The sequence below is a fragment of the Spathaspora passalidarum genome (genome assembly GCF_000223485.1).
Source record: "Spathaspora passalidarum NRRL Y-27907 unplaced genomic scaffold SPAPAscaffold_1, whole genome shotgun sequence".
NCBI lineage: Eukaryota > Fungi > Ascomycota > Pichiomycetes > Serinales > Debaryomycetaceae > Spathaspora > Spathaspora passalidarum.
The window spans coordinates 75,730-97,648 of record NW_006767425.1 but is presented as its reverse complement, the minus strand read 5'-3'; the positions used below and the strand labels follow the sequence as shown (position 1 = coordinate 97,648).

The 21,919-nt window shown below is 37.0% G+C and overlaps 15 protein-coding genes across 15 annotated transcripts; 8 read left to right on the top strand and 7 right to left on the bottom strand. All coding sequences in view use genetic code 12, as the record gives it.

Annotated features, from left to right (window-relative positions):
• Positions 1-30: 30 nt before the first annotated feature.
• SPAPADRAFT_57710 (uncharacterized protein) lies at positions 31-787 on the bottom strand (the record flags this gene model as incomplete). Its single annotated transcript, XM_007372010.1, has 1 exon — positions 31-787. The coding sequence occupies one exon, from the start codon at positions 327-329 to the stop codon at positions 132-134; it is 198 nt and encodes a 65-aa protein (XP_007372072.1).
• Positions 788-1,006: 219 nt separating this feature from the next.
• On the top strand, positions 1,007-3,076 carry SPAPADRAFT_47748 (flavoprotein; the record flags this gene model as incomplete). Its single annotated transcript, XM_007372009.1, has 1 exon — positions 1,007-3,076. One exon carries the CDS (start codon positions 1,007-1,009, stop codon positions 3,074-3,076), a length of 2,070 nt encoding a protein of 689 aa, XP_007372071.1.
• Positions 3,077-3,232: 156 nt separating this feature from the next.
• Positions 3,233-4,490, top strand: SPAPADRAFT_57709 (uncharacterized protein; the record flags this gene model as incomplete). Its single annotated transcript, XM_007372008.1, has 1 exon — positions 3,233-4,490. One exon carries the CDS (start codon positions 3,316-3,318, stop codon positions 4,306-4,308), a length of 993 nt encoding a protein of 330 aa, XP_007372070.1.
• On the top strand, positions 4,484-6,379 carry SPAPADRAFT_53098 (phosphoinositide binding protein; the record flags this gene model as incomplete). The annotated part of the gene is made up of 2 exons (XM_007372007.1): positions 4,484-4,521; positions 4,720-6,379. 2 exons carry the CDS (start codon positions 4,484-4,486, stop codon positions 6,377-6,379), a joined length of 1,698 nt encoding a protein of 565 aa, XP_007372069.1.
• A 105-nt stretch (positions 6,380-6,484) lies between these two features.
• Positions 6,485-8,659, top strand: UBP6 (ubiquitin-specific protease; the record flags this gene model as incomplete). Its single annotated transcript, XM_007372005.1, has 3 exons — positions 6,485-6,547; positions 6,601-8,422; positions 8,472-8,659. The coding sequence occupies 2 exons, from the start codon at positions 6,535-6,537 to the stop codon at positions 8,031-8,033; spliced, it is 1,446 nt and encodes a 481-aa protein (XP_007372067.1).
• SPAPADRAFT_53096 (uncharacterized protein) lies at positions 8,069-8,573 on the bottom strand (the record flags this gene model as incomplete). Its single annotated transcript, XM_007372006.1, has 2 exons — positions 8,069-8,422; positions 8,472-8,573. The coding sequence occupies 2 exons, from the start codon at positions 8,571-8,573 to the stop codon at positions 8,069-8,071; spliced, it is 456 nt and encodes a 151-aa protein (XP_007372068.1).
• Positions 8,660-8,836: 177 nt separating the features above from the next.
• Positions 8,837-9,157, top strand: SPAPADRAFT_53095 (uncharacterized protein; the record flags this gene model as incomplete). The annotated part of the gene is made up of 1 exon (XM_007372004.1): positions 8,837-9,157. One exon carries the CDS (start codon positions 8,837-8,839, stop codon positions 9,155-9,157), a length of 321 nt encoding a protein of 106 aa, XP_007372066.1.
• A 141-nt stretch (positions 9,158-9,298) lies between these two features.
• SPAPADRAFT_53094 (N-acetylphosphatidylethanolamine-hydrolyzing phospholipase D) lies at positions 9,299-10,696 on the bottom strand (the record flags this gene model as incomplete). Its single annotated transcript, XM_007372003.1, has 1 exon — positions 9,299-10,696. One exon carries the CDS (start codon positions 10,694-10,696, stop codon positions 9,299-9,301), a length of 1,398 nt encoding a protein of 465 aa, XP_007372065.1.
• A 96-nt stretch (positions 10,697-10,792) lies between these two features.
• Positions 10,793-13,048, bottom strand: GCN20 (putative AAA family ATPase; the record flags this gene model as incomplete). Its single annotated transcript, XM_007372002.1, has 1 exon — positions 10,793-13,048. One exon carries the CDS (start codon positions 13,046-13,048, stop codon positions 10,793-10,795), a length of 2,256 nt encoding a protein of 751 aa, XP_007372064.1.
• Positions 13,049-13,254: 206 nt separating this feature from the next.
• TTR1 (dithiol glutaredoxin) lies at positions 13,255-13,569 on the bottom strand (the record flags this gene model as incomplete). The annotated part of the gene is made up of 1 exon (XM_007372001.1): positions 13,255-13,569. The coding sequence occupies one exon, from the start codon at positions 13,567-13,569 to the stop codon at positions 13,255-13,257; it is 315 nt and encodes a 104-aa protein (XP_007372063.1).
• A 45-nt stretch (positions 13,570-13,614) lies between these two features.
• GLO1 (lactoylglutathione lyase) lies at positions 13,615-14,806 on the bottom strand (the record flags this gene model as incomplete). The annotated part of the gene is made up of 1 exon (XM_007372000.1): positions 13,615-14,806. One exon carries the CDS (start codon positions 14,774-14,776, stop codon positions 13,802-13,804), a length of 975 nt encoding a protein of 324 aa, XP_007372062.1.
• Positions 14,807-15,404: 598 nt separating this feature from the next.
• On the top strand, positions 15,405-16,483 carry SPAPADRAFT_57702 (3-methyl-2-oxobutanoate hydroxymethyltransferase; the record flags this gene model as incomplete). The annotated part of the gene is made up of 1 exon (XM_007371999.1): positions 15,405-16,483. A coding segment is annotated over one exon (688 nt), but the record flags the coding sequence as incomplete, so codon positions are not given.
• Positions 16,484-16,559: 76 nt separating this feature from the next.
• On the top strand, positions 16,560-17,231 carry SPAPADRAFT_130940 (phosphoglycerate mutase; the record flags this gene model as incomplete). Its single annotated transcript, XM_007371998.1, has 1 exon — positions 16,560-17,231. The coding sequence occupies one exon, from the start codon at positions 16,560-16,562 to the stop codon at positions 17,229-17,231; it is 672 nt and encodes a 223-aa protein (XP_007372060.1).
• A 232-nt stretch (positions 17,232-17,463) lies between these two features.
• Positions 17,464-20,235, top strand: SPAPADRAFT_57700 (uncharacterized protein; the record flags this gene model as incomplete). The annotated part of the gene is made up of 1 exon (XM_007371997.1): positions 17,464-20,235. A coding segment is annotated over one exon (1,601 nt), but the record flags the coding sequence as incomplete, so codon positions are not given.
• Positions 20,236-20,528: 293 nt separating this feature from the next.
• On the bottom strand, positions 20,529-21,860 carry SPAPADRAFT_47736 (uncharacterized protein; the record flags this gene model as incomplete). Its single annotated transcript, XM_007371996.1, has 1 exon — positions 20,529-21,860. One exon carries the CDS (start codon positions 21,858-21,860, stop codon positions 20,529-20,531), a length of 1,332 nt encoding a protein of 443 aa, XP_007372058.1.
• Positions 21,861-21,919: the final 59 nt, after the last annotated feature.

The window sequence follows — 21,919 nt, the reverse complement described above, 5'->3', positions numbered from 1 at the left end:
AGAAAAAAAAAACGGGTTGGAAAATGTGTGGGGTTTTATATTAACCGAAAAGTCACAAGCCGATACTCAACACAATTCGGTAACTGTTATTACCCCAAAGAAGAAGTTTTCCGGATAATTATGCAAAGTTGCTACATTGTATTATTGGAACAATCGATTTCCGCATTTTGCAGATGAAAACGATACAGAACAATAACTGTCACCGGAGATAAGGTGGAGTTAATGTTTTTGTTTGGGAGTTTGCTGATTGTCAAAAGAGCAGAGGAGCGGAGGAGAGCGGAGGAGAGTGGAGAAGCGCTCTTGTTTGAATTGTTTATCCTATTTGACATAATGTGGCTGATAATCTCAAATCTACATCAACCCACACCATCTATACAATGTGGCGCAACAAGACAACAAAAAGCGAGATCCTCTCGGGCTAATGGTTTATTTCTGCTTTCGGATACTATTTTCCACCAGCTGACTCAGCGAAAAATTATCGTCGAGAGATTACTGGTAGTCTTTTCTTTCGATTTGTAAGAGTTTACAAAGCAGGCTTTTTCCCTTCGTAATTATGCTTAGCTAATCAGATATCGGGACGGAAAAAGAATCTGCCAAGTAATCTTCACACCCCGATTATTCAAATTAAACCCCTCAACCCATTCACGTGTGTTTAGTCCACGTGATAATATATATATATGCGGCTCGGCTATCTTAATTGTTGAATGTGTGACTGTTTTAGTTCGCCATTGAAACTCGTAAGTAACACCACGGGCTAACATCCATTAATACATACAAATATTATTAGTAGTTATTCCCATACACACACATTGGATATGTGTTTTTTTTTCTCTGCTATTATTTTCTAACAGTTTCCTTATTACGTAGTTGCCTGAACAATAGATTGATTGAAACAACAAAGCATTTCCATTACATCATTTCCTCGTTCCTTTTCATCTTTCTTAACTTTTCCCCTTTGTGTTGCACAGCAGCGACTTAAATCATAACAAACTACACACCCCATCCAATGTCCAACGCACATAGTACACAACATCCCAAGTTGGCAGTGGATACAACCACAGCTATAGACCAACTGCAGCTTTCACCCTCATCAACCAAAACAAAGGGGAAAAACGTCTTACATTCGCCCATCCCCAAAAAACCCGCCATGACTGACCAATTGAAACTGAATTTAGAATCTACCCCAAAACCCCTAACCTCAAACCATTCCAATACGAAACGTGACAAGTTGCCATCGTTAGTTGTCAAGCAAGATCCAAATTTAAAATCATGTCTTTCTCAACCATCTGAATCTACAACCCTGGTGCATCTACAACAGAAGCCGTTTCCGCCTTCTCTGCTGCAACCACAGGAACCTGCACAACCAAGAACTGGATCTTCTGATATGCAACCACAACGCCGACAATCTAACCCGCCAATATTACACCACACCCTTGATGCTGACCACCATCTAGAAAACCAACATCCGCAATTCGTAACTACAGACAGTGTTAGTCCGACAATGCATGGGTTACTAAATAGTCAACTGAGACTAGTTACATCACCCATAAATCTTGAGCAAGTTGGCGGTGGTGTGACCCCAGTGACTGTGGTGCAGGCACCTAGTCAACCGGGAAGTGTTTCTTCCAGTGCCATTTCTAAATCAGCATCACCGATACAACAACAGAATAACTTTCCTTCTCGAGTTAACTCATTACGATATAATGATAACGACAAGAAGTATATTGATTTTGTCCGTCATTCTGCTAACAATAATTCAATATCTTCCACTAGTGTCAATAATGTAGCGACAACCGAAGAAAAGGGTGTCAGTCCCATACAACATCCTATTACTGGGCCAGAAGATGACAAGTTACATTTGTTAATTGGTATAACTGGGTGTATTTCCATTCATCAAAATATTGTCCTTATAATTGAAAAATTATTTGAATTGTACACTCATGACAAGTTGGAAATTCAAATCATACTCACCAAATCAGCTGAATGGTTCCTTCTGGATAAATTAACCAAACTTGAACAATTGGGAGTTTCTAAAGTGTGGTTCAGCGATGATGGTGAAAAGTATTTCTTGACTTCACCATTTCAACAGGCATATCTGAATGCCGCCGCAGCTGGATCCTTGGGAAAACATAAACTAACTGCACCTCAATTATTACAACAGTATAGTTTATCATACAAGTTGCAACGATGGACCGATGTGTTGTTATTAGCACCACTTTCTGCAAACACGGTTGCGAAATTGACCACGGGGATTGCTGATAACCTATTAACGGAATTATTGCATGTATGGCCCATCCCACAAGTTCCACAACAACAGTCTTCTATCCCTATAGCACAACCAAAGCAGGACACAACAGTAATGTCGTATAATATCTTATCACCAAAGCCTATTATTGCTGCATTGGCATTCACAAGTGCTATGTATTCCCATCCCATAACGAAGAAACAGTTGGCATTATTGCAAGAAACGTACCCGAACATGAGTATTTTAAAACCGGTGGAGAAATGCGTCGATATCGATGGTAACATATCCATGGGTGGAATGAGAACTTGGCGAGAAGTTGTTGATTTCGTATGTAAGAAATTGGGACCTCCTAGTGAACCGGAAGTGGACGAGGATGACAATGTAGATGAAGAGGAGGAGAATGATGAGAAGGATCTCAAGGAGAACGACGATGACGATGAGGAAGATGAAGATGAAGATGAAGAAGATGAAGATAACGAGGATAGTTCAATTCCTGAATATCGTCCAGAAGCAAAACCATCAGTTTCTCCTGTGATCCCGAAATCAAGCTCAAAATCTCCACAGCCCACTAAAGCAAAGTTGGAAATTCATGATGATGATGAGAAATTGGAACCGATTATCGATTCGAGGAAATCTTCAGCTACAGGAGAAGCAATAAGTGCCAATGTTAAAGAACCACAAACTCGCCGTCGAAGTAATACTATAAGTAATAAAGAATTACAAGAGCATGAGAAATTGGCTAGCCAGAATGCCATTTTGAATGCTGGGATTGGGATTGGTATTGCTACCTTGCCTGCCAAATGCGCATCTGCAAATTCCATAAATGATTAACTTAATTAGATTATAAGAAAAGTTGAGTCATGAAATGATTCATAGTGATCTCTATGTAGCATTCTTGTCTTTTTTTAGTAATACTACAGAGGTGCATTAATACACCATGTGAAAGTTTATATGCACACTAATTAATCACCCTATAATATTTTTTTTCTTGCTCACTTAATGGCTGACTGAAATTTCCCCAAGTTTATTAAAACACCCATCACAAGTTATTGAAGCTTACCCCATTGAATATGCAAATCTTTGAATTCGATCCCAAGTCCTTCTCCAAGGAGAAATACAACGTTGGAGGAATTTCCACCTACGTTTACAATTCCGATTTACTTGTGCCATATATCAAGCAATTTGACGATGCTAACCTCCCCCACATTGAGGAAATCCCAATTAATGTCCTATACTTGGTTCACCAACGTGGTGGAGACCATAGGTTCACTGAATCAATTGCTTACAACGTGCTTAAACAATTTTACGAAAAAAGACCAGCAAGTGATGATACTACTCCGTTAATTTGTGTTACTTTTGATATTAGAAACCATGGTGAAAGATTGGTTGACGAGTTGCGTAATTCCGGATGGACTAAAGGGAACCAAAGTCATGCCGTAGATATGGTTTCAGGAATTGAAGGTAACGTACGTGATTTGAAGTTGATAATTGATTACTTGCCAAGTTACTTGAACTTGAACCATTTCCTTGGCGCCCAATTCAGAGAAAGAAACCCTAGTTGTGAAATCAAGTTCCGTAACCTTTTAAGTGGGTATTCTCTTGGTGGACATACTGTGTTTAGATTTGCTAGCGAGTATCCCGAATTAGTCAAGATAATTAATCCCGTGGTTGGATGTCATGACTTGACTTCTTTATTGGTAAACCGGTTGAAACAGACCCCACTTGATTCACCTTCTTATCATAAGAAATATTTCTATTTCCATTATGACGAATTAGACTTGAATACCGAACAGAAACAACTTAATTATCCAGAAGTGTTTCATAAAAGGTTGAGCTACGAAGATACTAGAATCTTTGAAAATTTCCCCATGAACAAAATCAAAATGTTTGCTGCTTTCGGAAAAGAAGATACGTTAGTGCCGGTCAAATTGAGCTCTGTCTGGTGTGACGTTTATGTAAACAGTAATTCCGCTTGTGAAGTGTTTGTCCAAGAAGGTGTTGGCCACGATGTCACTCCAGAAATGATAGATCGTTTCACTACCTGGTTAGTCAAGAACATCTAGAGTGTAAGTTTATATTTGATTTGTATAAAAGTGTAAACATATAAGTGCAGACGGAATGTCGCAAATCTCACTCAATGTCGCGTCATGGGTTGAGTTTCAAATTTCACTTTGACTGTCATTGTTTGGTCTCCACTTGGTAACAAAGCCCAAAAAAAAATAAACTGTAAATTTAGAAATGGCCCAAAACTTTTGGTTTCAAGCAATTACAACCACGTAACCATCTACACATTTTAGAAAACAATAACCGAGTGTTTATCCCTTGGTCTTACTGCATCAATCGAAATACCCTTTGAATCATTACATTGTATTGCCATTTCCTTATTCATATACCACAGGAACTAACGAGTTTGTCATGTTAAAGACACAATCAAACCCACCGCTACATCAATTACAAAAGCAATACACCAACAGTCTAAATAATGACACCGCGTCTTCAGTAATAAGCAGTATCAAGAATTCTGACGATTCAGTCAACTTTATCACATTTAACCAGGATGCTTCCTGTGTGGCGCTAGGCTTGACTAGCGGGTACAAGATCTTCAACTGCCAACCGAACTTTGGCAGATGTTTCCAATTCAAGAAGCACGAACTGATTGGCATTGTCGAGATGTTGTACTGTACTTCCCTTGTTGCCATTGTGGGCCAGGGTGAAGAACCGGGATCATCGCCTAGAAAATTGAAGATCATAAATACTAAAAAGCAAAGCACCATATGTGAATTGATATTCCCATCGACGATCCTTCAAGTTAAACTCACCCGAACGAGACTAGTGGTTGTCTTGGAGGATCAGATATATATTTATGACATCTCCACTATGAAACTTTTGCATACTATTGAAACAAGTCCTAATGTGAATGGTCTTTGTGCCATTTCTTATGATCCTGACAATGAAGGAAATAGTTTTTTGGCATACCCTTCTCCACCTAAAACTATAACTCATGATTCATTGTTGGCCACCGGGATAAATACAAATGGTGGGCTGAATTCAACTCAGAGCAATATAACTTCGGTGAGCAAGACTCCTAATCGAGTAGGCGATGTGATTATATTTAACTTGACTACATTACAACCAATATCAGTTATAGAAGCTCATAAATCTACTTTAGCGGCTATAGCATTTTCGACCAACGGTTCTCTTTTGGCTACTGCGTCAGATAAGGGAACTATTGTTCGAATCTTTGAAGTTGCTACCGGAGTGAAAATATACCAATTTAGAAGAGGAACATACCCAACCAAGATATATTCACTTCGATTCAGTGCCGATGATAATTATGTTGTTGCCACTAGTTCCAGTTTAACTGTCCATATATTCCGGTTGGGCGAGGACGAAGCATTGGAAAATAAACACAAGAAGAAGAAATTGAATAGCAAGTATGATGCTATTGCTGAAGAAGTGGAAGCTTCCTCGTCGGCATCGACTTCCTCGAAATCCAAACCCAGAAAGGCCAGAACTTCGCAAGATGAAGATTTTGATATTAGAGATGATGGCGATGACTCCGATGAGTTGGTTGAAGACGACGATGAGCAAGAAGAAGAAAACGATCATGCTAGTAAACAACGGAAGTTATCCCAAGGTTCTGTCAATAGTGCACAATCAGATGAAACTCCCATTTCCAATTCTCCCAAATCGGAACCATTGATTGATCAAAATAGAATCTCCATGGCCAGATTAATTAGAAGATCTTCACAAACACTTGGTCGAAAAGCTGCCCAGAAAATGGGAGATTTCTTACCATCGCGATTCTCCTCGATTTTAGAACCAACGAGAAATTTCGCTTCGTTAAAGATAAATGCTATAAATAAAGATGCCAAGTCAATCGCAGTGATGAATAGTGTTATCCAACCGGACTTGGTCCCACTGACATACCTATATGCGAAGGATAGTGATTCTAAAAGCACAAATAGTACCATAAGTGCTAGTTCAAAAGATGTCATGCTTGAAGTTAACTTCTTACACATATATGTGGTGACTTCGGAAGGAGTGTTTTACATCTATGGGGTCGATCCAGAACGGGGAGGAGATTGTATTCTTTTACAACAATATTCCCTTTTAGATGAAGTAGTTGTATAGAATTTTATGTTAGTGCCACAACAAAAATAAATATATAAAAAAAAATAAATACACATGGTAGTGAAATTTGAGCATCAGCGTTGGGGGCAAAAAAGAAAAACATGTAACGAGATTTACTCCGACGCCACTTTTACAACCAATTGCAACAACACAAGATGTCGTTCACACGTATGTAAAGAACTGAGATCTGACTCGGAGCAATATATACTAACCAAATATAGTCTCTATCAAGAATGCAGGTAAAGTTTACGAAATCGAAGTTGATCCTCAAGACACTGGTAAGGTGTTTAAGGAAAAGATCCAACAATTGACATTAATCCCACCAGAAAGACAAAAGATCTTGGTCAAAGGAGGTAAGTTGCCTGATGATGTTCTTGTGTCTTCATTAGACTTGAATACAAAGGCTCCTATCATGGTGTTGGGTACTCCGGACAAGAACTTACCTAGCAAACCAGTGGAAAAGCAAGTTTTCCTTGAAGATTTGAACAAGAACCAGTTGGTTAAAGTATCTAATGACCCTTCAGGGTTGGTCAATTTGGGTAATACATGTTACTTGAATTCTACTTTACAAGCATTGTTTCAAATTGACGATGTTGCTAATAGATTAAAGGATTTCAAAGTCAACAACAGTGGACAACCAAATGATGGATTAGTCATTTCATTGAAGAACTTGTTTCAACAAATGAGTGAAAAGCGTGAATCAGTTACTCCTACTTTGTTTCTTGCCCTTTTCCGTAACTTATTTCCTCAATTTGCTGAACAACAACATGGTATTTATAAACAGCAAGATGCGGAAGAAGCATATTCTCAGATTTTGACTTGCTTGAGACAGACTATCAAGGTTGATGATTTGTTTAGAGTTTCCTTCAAGACCAAGACCAAGTGTTTGGCCTTGCCCGAGGATGTCAAGGAAGATCATGAAGAGTCGTTCAAGTTGGATTGTCATATTGACATCAAGACTAATTTCTTGAGAGATGGGATATTAGCCGGATTAAAGGAAACCATTGAAAAGTATAACGATTCCTTGGGATCAAACACCGATTATGAAATCACAAAGACTATTGATAGATTACCAAAGTACTTGACTGTTCACTTTATGAGATTTTTCTGGAGAAGAGACATCAACAAGAAATCCAAGATTTTAAGAAGGGTTCAATTCCCATTTGAATTGGATTTAGCTGAGATGTTGGATGATTCAATAAAACCGGAAAAAGTGTCCATTAGAGATAAAATTAGAAAAGTTGAAAAGGATAATTTGGATTTAGTTCGTGATTTCAAAAAGGCCAAGAAGGACACCACATTAAACCCCTTGGAGCAACAAGAAGAAGATGAATTGAAGATTGCATCCATCAAGAGTAAGTTCAGAGACGATTTAGTGTCTAATTTACCTGAGTCTATAGATCTTGACAAGACCACTGAAAATCCATCTTCAGTATATGTGTTGAATGCTGTGGTTACCCATACTGGTGCCTCGGCCGATGGCGGTCATTACAAAGCATATGTCAAGGATTCTACTGACATCGATGGTGATAGATGGTGGTTATTCAATGATGATAAAGTTAGCTCCGTGTCTAGAGAAAAGATAGAAACTTTAGCTGGTGGGGGTGAAAGTGATTCGGCATTACTCTTGATCTACAAAGGATTAGGGTTGTAAACGGTTTATCTATTATGTATTAGTTTAAATACCACTTATAATTCCTTAACTAGTTTTCTAAATACTTCCACTTCTTCCCAACAATTCAAGCTTTTTCCTTGGTTTTCCTTTAAACACGAGATAACTGCCTCTCTGGAGGCGGCGATTGTAGATGGAACCTCAATTTTAGCTAATTTGGCGTTTTCTTGTAATACTTGGGTTAATTTGGCGATTTTCTCATTCAATGCAGCCACAGATGGCAAAGCTGTGGTCTTATCGTCATCAGTTAACAATGCGCTGTTTGTAGTATTTTGGAATTGAGCAATGGTTTGGCTTTCTAACTTGGATAACTCGGCTGCTACTCTTTCTTGAATGTATTTTTCGGTATGTTGAGCACGGGAGTATTCGGACTAGACAAGTTAGTAACAGATCTCTACACAATCATGTAGTTGTACATACCTCCGGAGTATTTTCCAATTGTGACAAAAATGAAGCACTGAAGTCGATTGGTGTTGCTGGAGTAAACACTTTAGTTTCTGGTTTGGAAGCACTTGATCCCATTATAAATAGTTAATTATTATATATTATTCGGTGACAACGTGTGAAATGCTACTTCTTCACAGTTCCTATCGAGTTAGACCCTGGTTGAAGTACGCCATAGTAATTCAGCAATTTTGTTTTTTTCAATAATCTGGTTTCCCAGGTCGTGCGGAATTAACCAAGTTTCTTGATTGGCCGTGAAGATTAACCAGAGCAGAAGTAAAAAAAAAAATTTGAACGGGGAAGGCACTATCCTACTCTTCAGTATTTAAAGACTAAATATTATGCCACCAGTACAACAATATCAATATGCTCATCAACCGTCCAACTGGGACAAGTTCAAGATGGGAGCAATAATGGGATCCACCGTTGGTGTTTGTGTCGGTGTTCTTTTCGGAGGATTTTCCATTTTGCAAAATGGTGCAGGACCAAATGGGGTAATGAGAACTTTAGGCCAATATATCTTAGGTTCAGTAGGAACTTTCGGGTTGTTTATGTCAATTGGTTCAGTCATTAGATCAGACAGTGATTTTCAAGCTTATCAACAATCAATGATGTATGCTCAACGAGCAAAATTAAGAGCTATATACAGGGATGAACAATAAGCACATCAGGTTTTTTACGTTTTTAATTTTTAATGAGGTTAATGGCCCTGTATATTTATAGTGGGAATAAAAGAGTTTCGTGTCGTTGTATATAGAGGAACTCAATGGTTTATAGTTTGTGTATTTAAACGAATGCAAATTTTATACATGAATCTCAGTTTCGGTTTTGTTGTTCAAGTCGAACAAGTAGGTGAGGCCAAACTCAGGCACCCGGTATTGGATAGCTTTGCCTTGTTTATGGGCTAGTTTCTCTAATTTAGTCATGGGCTCCAAGATTGGTTCACTGCTCAATTTGTATGTTCCCCAGTGGATGCCCTTCATATACTTTATGTTTAATTGTGAGCAGATCTTCAAGCACTCTTCTGGCGAAATATGCCTTGGTTTCTGATGCCATGAAGGACAATATTGCCCAATAGGAAGCAAACCTAGCGTAACTGAACCCAATCTCTTTCCAATTACATCAAACAATTCCTTCAGGTACCCGGTATCTCCTGTGTGATACAAAATGCACTCACCATTTCTTCTAATAGCATAGGAACACCATAGAGACCAGTTAGAATCAAAAGCATATCTCCCTGACCAGTGCATTGAAGGCAAGCACTCAATTTCATATTTATCCGGAAAGTTCTCATCGGTTGAGATGTATCTTGTAATATCGAGCTTTTCCCACCAATCCATCTCAATTACCTTGTATATTCCCTTGCGGCCAAGTTTCCTTTTCAACCCAAGTGGAACAATCCACATACTGTTGTTGCCGATATGTTTGGCAAAATCATACTCTAAATGATCCGGATGATCATGCGATACAATTACGAAATCAAGTTTATCATTTGTGGCATATTTGATCAGATCAATGGTCATGGGAGATTTAGTTAACCGTTTAGGTCCAAATTTAGGCGAAAACAAATGATCACTAATAATTGGATCAGTAAGGAAGTTTACCCCAGCCAATTGAACTAACGTACATGATTGTCCTAACCACGTAAACAACAATTGATCGTGAATTGGTGGGCCCGGTGGAACCACGGATTTCGTATGGAACCATGACCTTTGGATATGCTGAGGGTCTATTGGTCTCACGGACAAGTCGGAATAGTCATTCTTGCTTAAGCATTGACTGAGGATGATCGAATTCTTGCGGAATCTTTCTAAATCAGGCTGGAACACTTTCAAAATGTCTTCAACTTCAACAGCACCATCATGAGGATGAGGCAATTTCTGATGGATTTCAATCTTGCTACCATAAACACTCTCCAAAAGTTCAAGAATTCTAACTAGTAGAAACTCAAACACGGTCTGATTTCTGTATTCCTCAAATGGGTTGATGAACATTCCAGCTACTAAACTGGATTTGAATTTAGATACATCTATATCATCAGTTGCTTGCTCTCTAATTACTTTGTTATATTCTTGTTTTCGCAGGTTGATTATTGCCTGCGTTCTAAAGTGCAAATATACTTCAAACGAGGTATACCCGAGAAGCAAACCCCATCCGACCCTCGCCTTGAGTGAAAGTCGCGATACAAACGACATCCCCATATTTCTTAGATTGCTATACAAATAAAAAAAAAGAGAAGACTATTTAAAGTTTGTTCTAAACCTGTCACTTCTTTTTTTCCGGTTGATTTGATTCACTCAGTGCTTTCTCACAACCCCCGCAATATCGGCTCGTTCTAAAATATGATTCTTGTAATCATAAATAGAACCAGGGAATTTAGTGACGGTATTATCTTCACTGATCCAAATTTCATTACACACCTTATCAATAATTGCCACATCATGACTGACCATTAATACCCCACCCTTGAAATTAGTCAATGCGTCAGCTAACGCGTCCAAACCTTGGGTATCCAAGTGATTGGAAGGTTCATCAAGAATTAAGATATGTGGTTGGTTCAAACACAAGGCAGCAAATGCCACTCTCGACTTTTGACCCCCGGATAACAATTCCATCTTTTGTAAACCTAAGGAACCGGTTATACCAAATGAACCCAAATGACGTCTATACTCTTCATCAGTTTTACCGGGGAATGCAGTGGACATCCAGGAGACAGCAGACGTGGTAAGATCCATGGCATCAACATGATGTTGTGCAAAGTAGCCGATTCTTAATCTACCGTTTCTTGTAATAAATCCAGAAAGTGGGCGTAATTGTTCCATCAACAACTTTAATAATGTGGTCTTACCAGTACCGTTACCACCAACAAAGGCAATTCTTGAATCCATTTGCACATCCAAGTTAACACTCTTGATTAATAACTTTTCAGGACTGTAACCAAAAGTAACATCTTGCATTTGTAAAATAGGTGGCGATAACTTGTCTGGTTCAGGGAATTTGAAGGTAATGACCTTATCATCTTCAGGTGGTTCCAAAAGGGGTAATTTCTCAAGTTTCTTAATTCTCGATTGTGCTTCTTGGGCCTTGGCGGCATTGTATCTATACTTGTCAATAAACTCTTGTAAATGCTTTCTATAAGCCATTTGATTTTCATATTCACGACGTTGGTTCTTGATTCTTTCCTCTCTAGTAGCGTAGAAAGAGTCGAAATTAGCCCCACGGTAATAATCTAATCTTTCAGAATGTTGATGGATAATATCGGTAGCGACTTCGTTCAAGAATGCACGGTCATGGGAAACAACCAAGACGGTAGATTTATAACCTTGTAAATATTTGGCCAAAAATGTAATGGATGGAACATCCAACATATTGGAAGGTTCATCTAGTAATAATAAATCTGGTTGACAAAACAATGCTCTTGCTAAAGATAATCTCATTCTCCAACCCCCAGAGAATTGATTGGTTGGTAAGTTTTGAGTTTCCTTGGTGAACCCTAACCCAAATAAAATACCAGCAGCTCTACTTTCAGCCTTGTCGGATTCCATTTCCGTCAATTTCTCACTGACTTCTTGTAAATGAGTTTCTAAATCCTCTCGTTCATTATCCAATTTCTTGACTTCGTTAGATTCTTCATCAAATTCACTTCTTAATTTTTCAATTTCAGCAATTCTTTCATTGATCTTCAGCTCTTCTTGCAATAAACTCTTTCTCCAAACATCGGCATCCAAAACACTTTGCAATGCAGGGGTATCATCACCTCTGATTTCTTGTTCCACATGTAAAATGGTTATATGCTTAGGAATGTTTAATTCTCTTCTAGATAATGCCCGTAAAAGGGTAGATTTACCAATACCGTTTTGACCAACCAAACCGTATCTTCTACCATAAGCCAAAGTCAATGAGGCTTCACTCAATATTCTTTGACCGTCACCAACGTAAAGATCGAAATTGTCAATCTTGATATCCTTAGATTTACCAGCACTGGATCCAAAATCCAAGGGGTTAATTTCAAGAAAGAAGGAGTCGTAATCAGCATCTTTCTTTGCGTTCAATAATTTAGAAGCTTCATATTGAACAAACTTGTTATTTCTCTTGGCCACCTTCTTTGCAATTTTACGTTCTTGTTTTTCCAACTTCTTCTTATCGACTCTACTTTCCATTTTACGACCTGTGTGTTCGATATCATTACTAGCAGACAACAAGGCCAATGAAGAATTTATATCTCTCTTGGAACTGTTTTGTAAGATATTGATATCTAATAATCGCTTAGATGTATCACCGGTAAGGGCCAATTTTTCCATATTGTCGGATAATTTGGAGCTTAATTGTTTAGCAATGGTTTCGGTTAAACTATTGACATTTTCGACAGATCCACCGGCATTAACAAGCAATTCCTTAATAAAGTTCATTTCTTGGTCAATGTTGACTTGTTGTGCCAACACTATATCCTCAGTGGAATTGGAAACATGTTGAATGTATCCCACTGCATAGTCAGCCACTACTGAATCAATAGAAGGTACCGCCTTCCTCACTTGTAACCCGACGTTGGACATTATTGGGTTGTGATGTTCTGTAGCTGGTAAATTTGGTTGTAAAAAAATTTTTAATGGACACTAAAAAAAATTGTGCTGTGAGATTTTGTAGGGCAACCTTTGGAGGGGGGGGATGCCCAAGTCTACTTTTGCAAAGTATATACTAAAAACAATTTAAATTATAATCTATATTAACTAAAAAAAACTCTCTGGTAAACTAAACACACTTACAAAACAGCCTTAATCTTTTCTTCCAACTTGTCTTGGGATTTCAAAACTTGAACATCGGAGTTACCACCAATGTGTTGACCACCAATGAAAACATTAGGAACAGTTCTTTGACCAGTCAATTCCAATAAAGCTTCTTGGATTTCAGCACCGTCGGCTTCTTCATCTAATTCAAGAACATATGCTTCTTTGGTGATTTGTTCAATGGTCTTCTTAGTTGCAGAACAGTAAGGACAGTAAGTCTTCGAGGCAATAAAAACTGGCTTAGTCTTGATTAATTGCTTGACCTTTTCGGTAGTTTGAGCGGAAACCATTCTTGATGTACTTATATAACGTTTGAATACACTGGAAAACATTCACAAGTTTAACGCAATTGAAAACAAGAGAAAAGAGAAATCTATTTATATTGTGTTTGTAATCCACACACTATTGCTCGCAAGGGGGAAAAAAAAGAGAGGCAACAGAGATTTCCCCCTATGGGGTTTGTCCGTGGCAATGATGACTAATTATTTTTTAGTCTAGGTACATATGTACATACGATAGTACTTAAAGATTTGGTTGATTAGCGAATAAATCGTGACCTAAAATCTCGACAGAATATCCATCTGGATCTCTGATAAAGGCAATCTTTTTAATGTTACCTTGATCCCATTTCAAAGACCAATCAGCCTTATCACCGAGTTCTTGTTCAATTTCCGCGCAGAATTTAGCAGGATCTTTGCAACTAACACAAGTATGACCATATCCTTGAATTGCTCCATTTTCAGTACTATTACCATTGTGGTAACCTTTGAAATCTGGGTCGGATTCGGTTCCCCAATTGTGGGTCAATTCAATAAGTGACAGTCTCTTCATTTGTTCATTACCTTGTTGAGAATCTTCTTTGAATTCTGGATCGTGGTCATAACCCAAGAAGTAAAGGGTGAACTTGGCTTCTGGAAAGTCCTTTTTAGAAATAATCTTGAATCCCAAAACGTTCTTGTAGAAATCCAACGACTTCTTTGGATCTTTGACTCTAATCATGGAATGGTTGAATCTATAATTGGCACTATCTGTCTTGGCTTCAACTTTGTTGATACCATTTTCAACCAATTCAATCCAGTATCCATTTGGATCCAAGGCAAATGCAATATTCTTTTGTCTACCATCAGACAATTTCTTTTGGAACTTGACTCCCTTGGCCAATAATTTTTCTTGAACAACTTCAATGTTGTCTACAGTAACACAAATATGACCAAATCCTCTAAATTCAGTACCATTACCGTGATTGAGTTTGTAATCGGGGTCATTTTCAACTCCATGATTATGACACAATTCCAAGACACCTTCTCTGGCAGACCAGTTTAAGTCTTTGTTTGATTCATTTTCATAATTCAACATGTATAACGTGAATGTTTCAAATGGGAAAGTTTTGATCAATTTGAATCCCAAGCCTTCAGTATAAAACGGAATTGTAACCTTTGGGTCCTTGATACGGAGACAAGTATGGTTCATAAGGAAAGAATTGTCAATTGAAGGCATTTTGGCAGTTAATGGCTTGAGTTGGGTGGTGGTAGAAAAAGAGTGTATTTTGTTGGGGAAAAATTTAGTTTGGGTTATAATCTGCGTGTTACGTAAGCAAAACGGCGCTCTTAACAAGGTGGTCCAGGACAAGGATATTTTGCCTCTAAGCTTCATTAAATAGATAAAACACCAGTCTAAAGATGTTATAATGCTTTTGCAGTCTCTATTTATAAACTTGCTAAATTTGCTAATTGGTGCCAACAATAGCAATCGTTATATTTTCCCCTTGTCCTGTCTGTCTGCAGCAGCAGAACTTATACCGGTACGAGAACATCCGAACGGCGCGACAACAGATTCTTTGGATCTTCTGCTGTCGCAAAAGTTGGGCCGAGGAAAAAGCGAAAAATTATTGAAATTATGACACATCAGATTACTACATCACGCCTGCGAACTAAAGTCTGCATCAGAGCTCTACTTTAACTTTCTTGACTTAGTTTAACCTCGAGAATATTTTATAAGCACTCATAATATATAATCATTGATCAATTTCTCCCCCACTTAAAGTGCTGCAGCTTGTTGAAAATTGTTGGATGCGAAGAGAAATATTTTTTTTTACCTATTTTGTACTTTATTAATTTAAACCCTCATCGTCGTATAAAACCAAGCAAATCCCACTATATAAACCCGAGCCCTTGCCAAATTTCAATAATCGAAAAGTAGGAAATTCCATCTTTTCAATCATGTTTCGCGTTTCAGTGCTTACACAGCGGTCATTTAGCATATCTGCCCTTCATAGATCATCATATAATCATGTTGCTCGGAAAACTTTGTCAGATATCAATCAGCTTTATAAATCCGGTGAACCGATATCCATGGTCACCTCACATGACTTCATCACTTCGAAAATGTTGGAAAAGGCCGATATTGATATCAATTTAATCGGCGATTCCCTTGCTAATACCACTTTAGGGTATGAAGATACCAACGAATTGACCTTTGATGAATTCATATACCATGTCAAATCAGTACAAAGAGCCAACGCTTCTTCATTATTAGTGGCTGATATGCCGTTTGGAACCTTTGAGGCATCACCGGAACAAGCAGTAGGTTCAGCAATCAAATTGGTACAACAAGGGAAAATTCAAGCGGTGAAAATTGAAGGTGGGAATGAAGAAATTATACCAACCATCAAAAAATTAATTTCCGTGGGGATCCCAGTAATGGGCCATGTTGGATTAACTCCACAAAAGCACAATGCATTAGGGGGTTATAAGTTGCAAGGTAAAAATGCCCAAAATGCAGTGCAAATTTTCCAGGAATGTTTGAATTTGCAACGTGCAGGTGTGTTTGCCATAGTGTTGGAATGTATTCCTAATAAATTGTCGCAGTTTATTACCGAAAAATTGTCGGTTCCAACCATTGGTATAGGTGCTGGTCCACACACTTCAGGACAAGTGCTTGTTGTTTCTGATTTGTTAGGCATGAAAGATCCTGAAGAAAATCACACTGCCAAATTTGTTAAACAATATGGAAACTTCTTTAACCTCGGAGTTGAAGGATTAAAACAATACAAGTCTGAAGTTAAAGCTAACACTTTCCCAGAGCCTAATGTGCATGGTTATAAGATCAAATCTGACGTTCTTGAAGAATTTAAAGCTGAAGCTGAAAAGTTGGTATAAAGTATTTTATAGAGTATAGCATATAGAGATAAGCCCGATTAACCGGAAAAAAAGAAAAGAAATTTATGAAAAAAAACGTTTTCTTTTGTAACACATTCTTCTTTATCTTCAACAACAATTCCATGACCAGAGAGATAACTGACAATAAAGATAGTGACATTACGAGGGTGTTTATCGTAAGACATGGCCAAACTGATCATAATGTGAATAAAATCCTACAAGGACATTTGGATACTGACTTAAACGAGTTGGGGAAACAGCAAGCAGTCACTGTTGGAAAGTACCTTTCTCAACTTCCAATAGACTATTTCGTATCATCAGACTTGACCAGATGTAGAGAAACAATAAAAGAGGTTCTTGCTTATCAAAACAATAAAGATAATGTTAAATATACTTCTAATTTACGAGAACGTGATATGGGACATTGTGAGGGAATGTATCTTAAAGATGCCCTTGCTCAATTTGGACCTGCATTTCGTAACTTGGGTGAAAAGGAAGAAGAATTATGTGCTCGAGTTGAAACTGAATGGAATACCATACTGAAGCTAAACCATAAGAATGTCTTGGTATGTACTCATGGTGGTGTAATTACTAGATTTACCAACTTTTTGTACACTAATATGCAGTATGAGTTGGATGAGTCAATAACCCCACACGATTTAAAAGTTCCTTTCAATACTTCAATCACTGTTATTGATATTAATAAGAAGACCAATACTGGTAAGATACAACAATTTGGTAATACTGTACATTTAGGTGGGAACTTCGAAGTTAAGGATCAATTATTGAGATAGAATAAATAGACTAGTGTTTGCCTTTTATTATTATTTTTTACTACAAATATAAACTAATTCAGATGGCTTGACATACCGTAGTATTGCCCCTCTACGGATAATTCCTCGTTTAAACTGGTTGACTGCGAAACTGCTAAAAACGCAATCCACATCTCCGTTCAAATTTGTCAAAAATTCCACCAGGAAAAAAAAAAATTGACGCTGGGTTCTAAATTTAAACTACTTTCTTTGCAACACATTTCTATTCCACATAATGGCGTCTGATTCAGATCAGGAACTTTTAGATCTAATTGATCGTGGTTCCTATGGATATGCTAGGACCCTATTGTCTAAAAAAATAGCCAAATTCCCCCAAAAATACGGTTATCAAGCACTTCAAAATAAGATCCTTTTTCTCACTGGACAAGAAGAATTAGCCGTCAAGAATAATGTTGCTTTACTTAACAAGTTGCCTAATGATCCGTTCTCAATTGAAGTTCTCAATGAGTTCTTTGTTGAAGTTGGTATGGATAGAGAAGCTAACTTAGTTTATGAAAACGTTATCAAGAAATACCCTATATCTTCCACAGATTTAGGTTTAACATGGTGGGAAACCTCAATTGACAAGTTTGATGTCAAGTTGTTCAACAAGATCTTTATGCATTTACACAAGAACAATAAGTCTTCCAGATTGTACGCATTTTGGTACTCATTCACCTTCTACTTGCTTGTTAATCAAGATAAGTATAGTGAAAAGGAAACTACATTGTACAAGTCATTGGGTAAGAGGATCATTCAAGAGTTGATGCCATTTGAAAACACCCAAGAGTTGTTTGTTTTTGTCAAGTTTTTGCAGTTGGAAGAAGATTATACTTCTGTTGAAGAAGCAATAACACAAGCAAAGTTTAATTTGGATTTAGATTTGCAATTGATTTACCTTGACGCCATGAAACAAAATTCCAACTGGCAAAAATTGTACGACTATTGTGAAGACTTGCTAATGAACCAGAAATTTAACGACTATGACTGTTGGAAGTTGTATATCTTGGCGGGAACAAAATTGAACAAAACATATGAAGAAATGAATGAATTTTCCACCTTCACCTTCAGTAGAAACAGTTTATTAGCACAAATTGAATTAGCAAAGGCTTATGGAAACCAACCACAAATATTAGCTAAAATTGATCAATATTATGAAAAGTTTAACCATAAATTGTGTTGTTACTTTGACCTTATAAATTTCCAAGACGATTTCGATCCCGCGTTTCTTGGTAGAGTAAAAGCATCTACAGAACAAATATTGCAAATTAATCCAACTGATGTGAATCAATTAACTAGATTAATTAACAATCAAAAGTTTACCTTGCTCCTTGAAACTCCTAACGTTGACTGTGAGGCAGATTTCTTAACTACAAACTGGAAAATTCATCAAATTTACAAAGACAACACTTCAATCCAAGGTGGTGAATTTGATAATAATCCCTTGAATGAGTTAAATTTGATTTCGATTATTCTTGATTTATCTAGGAATCAAACATCCAAGAATATAATCAGAAATATTGGAATAATTAGCTCACTCTTACAACAAGATAAGTACAATCATAAATTAAAATTATGGATTATTAAATTATATTCACAATTGAACAGTTTCAGTTTAATCGAACCAGTTTACAGTGACTTGAAAATTAAAATGGCCCAGCATGAAACCTTGAACCATTACTTGACAAATATAAACCCATCCAAACAAAGTCTTGATTATTTGGTAAATATTTTCAGATTTTATTTGACATCAAAGGAAGAAATCAAGTCGGGAATTCTGCAAGGATTTAATTCGGGAGTTTTTAACAAACTTGAAAGTTTTTTGAAATTTGGTAAAAGAATGACCAATTCAATTTCATTGAATTATATCATTAGTAAAATCTTCCAATTTTCATTGGTGGTGGGAGATACTGGTTATTTGAACTATTTTGTTGTGTACCTCAAAAAGAGTCGTCATTTAATTATGGAAAAGTTTCCTGATAATCGTGATTTCAGATCTGAATGGAAATTAGGATTGAAGAGGGATAACTATGATTTATTGAACATAACAGTAGATGAAGAATCATCTTTAAAGTTGAAGCTTTTAATTTATTCAATCCTATATGAAGAAAATCCAAACCAAATTCAAAAATTATTGAAAAACTACAATAAGATTATATCAAGTGTTAAAATCACATCTCCGTTTGATAATTTATTATTCAAATTATATTTCAATTTGCTAAAAATCGTTAAATCAAAGTTGAATAATCAAGAAGTTCAATCACTTTGCAACTTTATCCAGAAAAACTTGAAGATTGACAAATTGAAAGCTGTATTAATCCCTGATGATTTACTTTCTAGTGAATTGAATCATAATTTAGTCAATTTGGCAGAATTTTTGAAAATTATCCAGCTTCTTAAAAAGTCAAGTGGTCTGTCATCCTCAATTATTGACCAGTTAATCAACATTTCCAGACAATTAGTCTACGAAATCAAGCAATTGAACCTTGTAAATAAACAAGTTGAATTAATTGACGATATGGTATTTGACTTACCCTTTGTCTTTGACATCTCAGAAACAACCTCAATATTGAAAGAATCAATTGCCAACACGTCAACTCCTATTTTTAATGCATTATCTAGTGTATAGAGCTACCTGTAATTAACATTAATACCCACACTAGCACTCATCTGATTGATTTTGTTAATACCCAAACTCAACAAATACTTTCGATACTTCAAGTCGGTCTCTTGAGCATTAAGTTTAAACTCAGGCCGTATGAATGCCATTAATGAATCTCTCTCGTGACTTTTGTATACCTGTCGAATTAAATCTCGGTAAATTGCCTTGACTCGGCTTCGGAAGAGAAACTCTTCTAATGATACGGCATCCTTCAAGCTATTCCTCTTGATGGCATTTTTTGAGAGCTCTTTTTGGAGAAATGTCGATTTTGTCAATGATCTGGTAAATACACTATTCATAGCTCAAAGATGGTAGACTGTATCTATTGAACTACTAAGGCTTTGTTTTCAGTTAATTCGTCATCGGATTGCCAAATTGATCCCATCACGTGATTACTATACAAAAGTTCCGGGTAACGTCTATTAGAAAAGTTGCAAAATCGAGACCTGTAAGCTTTGTTTCCTATATAACAATAGATAGTGTTATTATTTTCCTGTAATAAAGTGGTGTGTGTGTGTGTGTGTGGTGTTCTACTAATTGTTTCTGTAAACTACTACAATGCTCAAATTTGAAGATAATTTATTAATGATGCCTTCCAGGGCATAGGTACAATTTCTTTACAAACCGAAAACACCTGGATTAAGAATTGTCCAAATGACTATGCTCATTTCTCCTTCCAGAATCTTCATGTTTTGCTTACAAAGCTCTAACATATGAGCTTTTGAAGTACATTTTATAAACTTTTTATGCAACGAGGTGGCATCTATTTGCATTTCTTCTTTTGCGTGTACTCCTAATAATTCCATTACCGACCTGCCTGTTAAATAAACAGTTAATGAGTTTGCACGGGTTATCACTTTGTCATTCAGAGCTGCATCCACTAAGGTCAATTCTAAGTCAAGTGGGACCAAATCCAGAACTTTGGGTTTGCCGTTCTTTCCTGTATATTTTTTGCCGCATAATAAGGACCAATTAGAAGGAGACGTATCGATAACCTTAGCGTTAACTATGTAGATCTGATTGTCAATTTTATTATCCAACAGAAGTAGTTGATATATTTGAAAGACGGGCTGGCGTGAATTTCGCTCCAGGGTAGACATAATTCTTGGAGATAATGAACCGACATCATCATCATCATCATCATCATTTTCCCTATTTGCAAATAAATCAGAGTAGGAATCTTCCTCATCATGTATGGAAATGGTATTTTCATGACATTGATGTTGTCTCTGCGTTTCTACAATTGTAGTAAACCTTTGGTAGTTAGATTGTCCTTCATCAAACTCCATAGATCCAATTTCATTCTCTGGTTGTTGTAGTTGTGTGGATTGGTAGAAATCAGGAACATCCAATAGCTTTTCAGTTTCCTGGGAAAAATTAATCTCATGTAAAATAGTCTTCAATAGCAAAGAAGGGATTATTTCCTTAGCAACTGGCATATTTTCAAGAAAAACATTCAGTGGTACCTTGTATGTCATGTTGTACAACAAATCAATCACTTCCTTTCTCTCATCATCCTTATTTACAGGTTTATGTTGATATGATTTCCACTCTAAATTTCCACCCTTTTGTACAAAACATACCTCTGTCGTGAAGACAAGCAATTTGTCAAGCAAGGAAATTTCGCGGAGATCATTATCATTTGAGTATAGGAAAGATAGTAGCCCCAACTCCTGACCATATACTTCTTTGTACTTTGATTCTAGTATTGCTAATTTATCAGGGAATATCACTAATCGCATAACGAAACCCTTGGGTACGTAGAACTTGCCAAATCCGTATTCAACTGCAAATCGAGCATTTGATAAAATTTTGTTTTCGGTAAAGTCAGTAACATATAGGATGCAAGTCGAACCTTTGTGGAACCTTTGTGCACGTAAAGCCAAGACACATACAAATTCGTTAGGATAGTACGCTGGAGGTAAGTCACAAACTCGCTTAAGATCCATTGAACGTGTTTAAACACGAGATTATTGTGACGCGTATGGTTTGGAAAATAACCGATCTA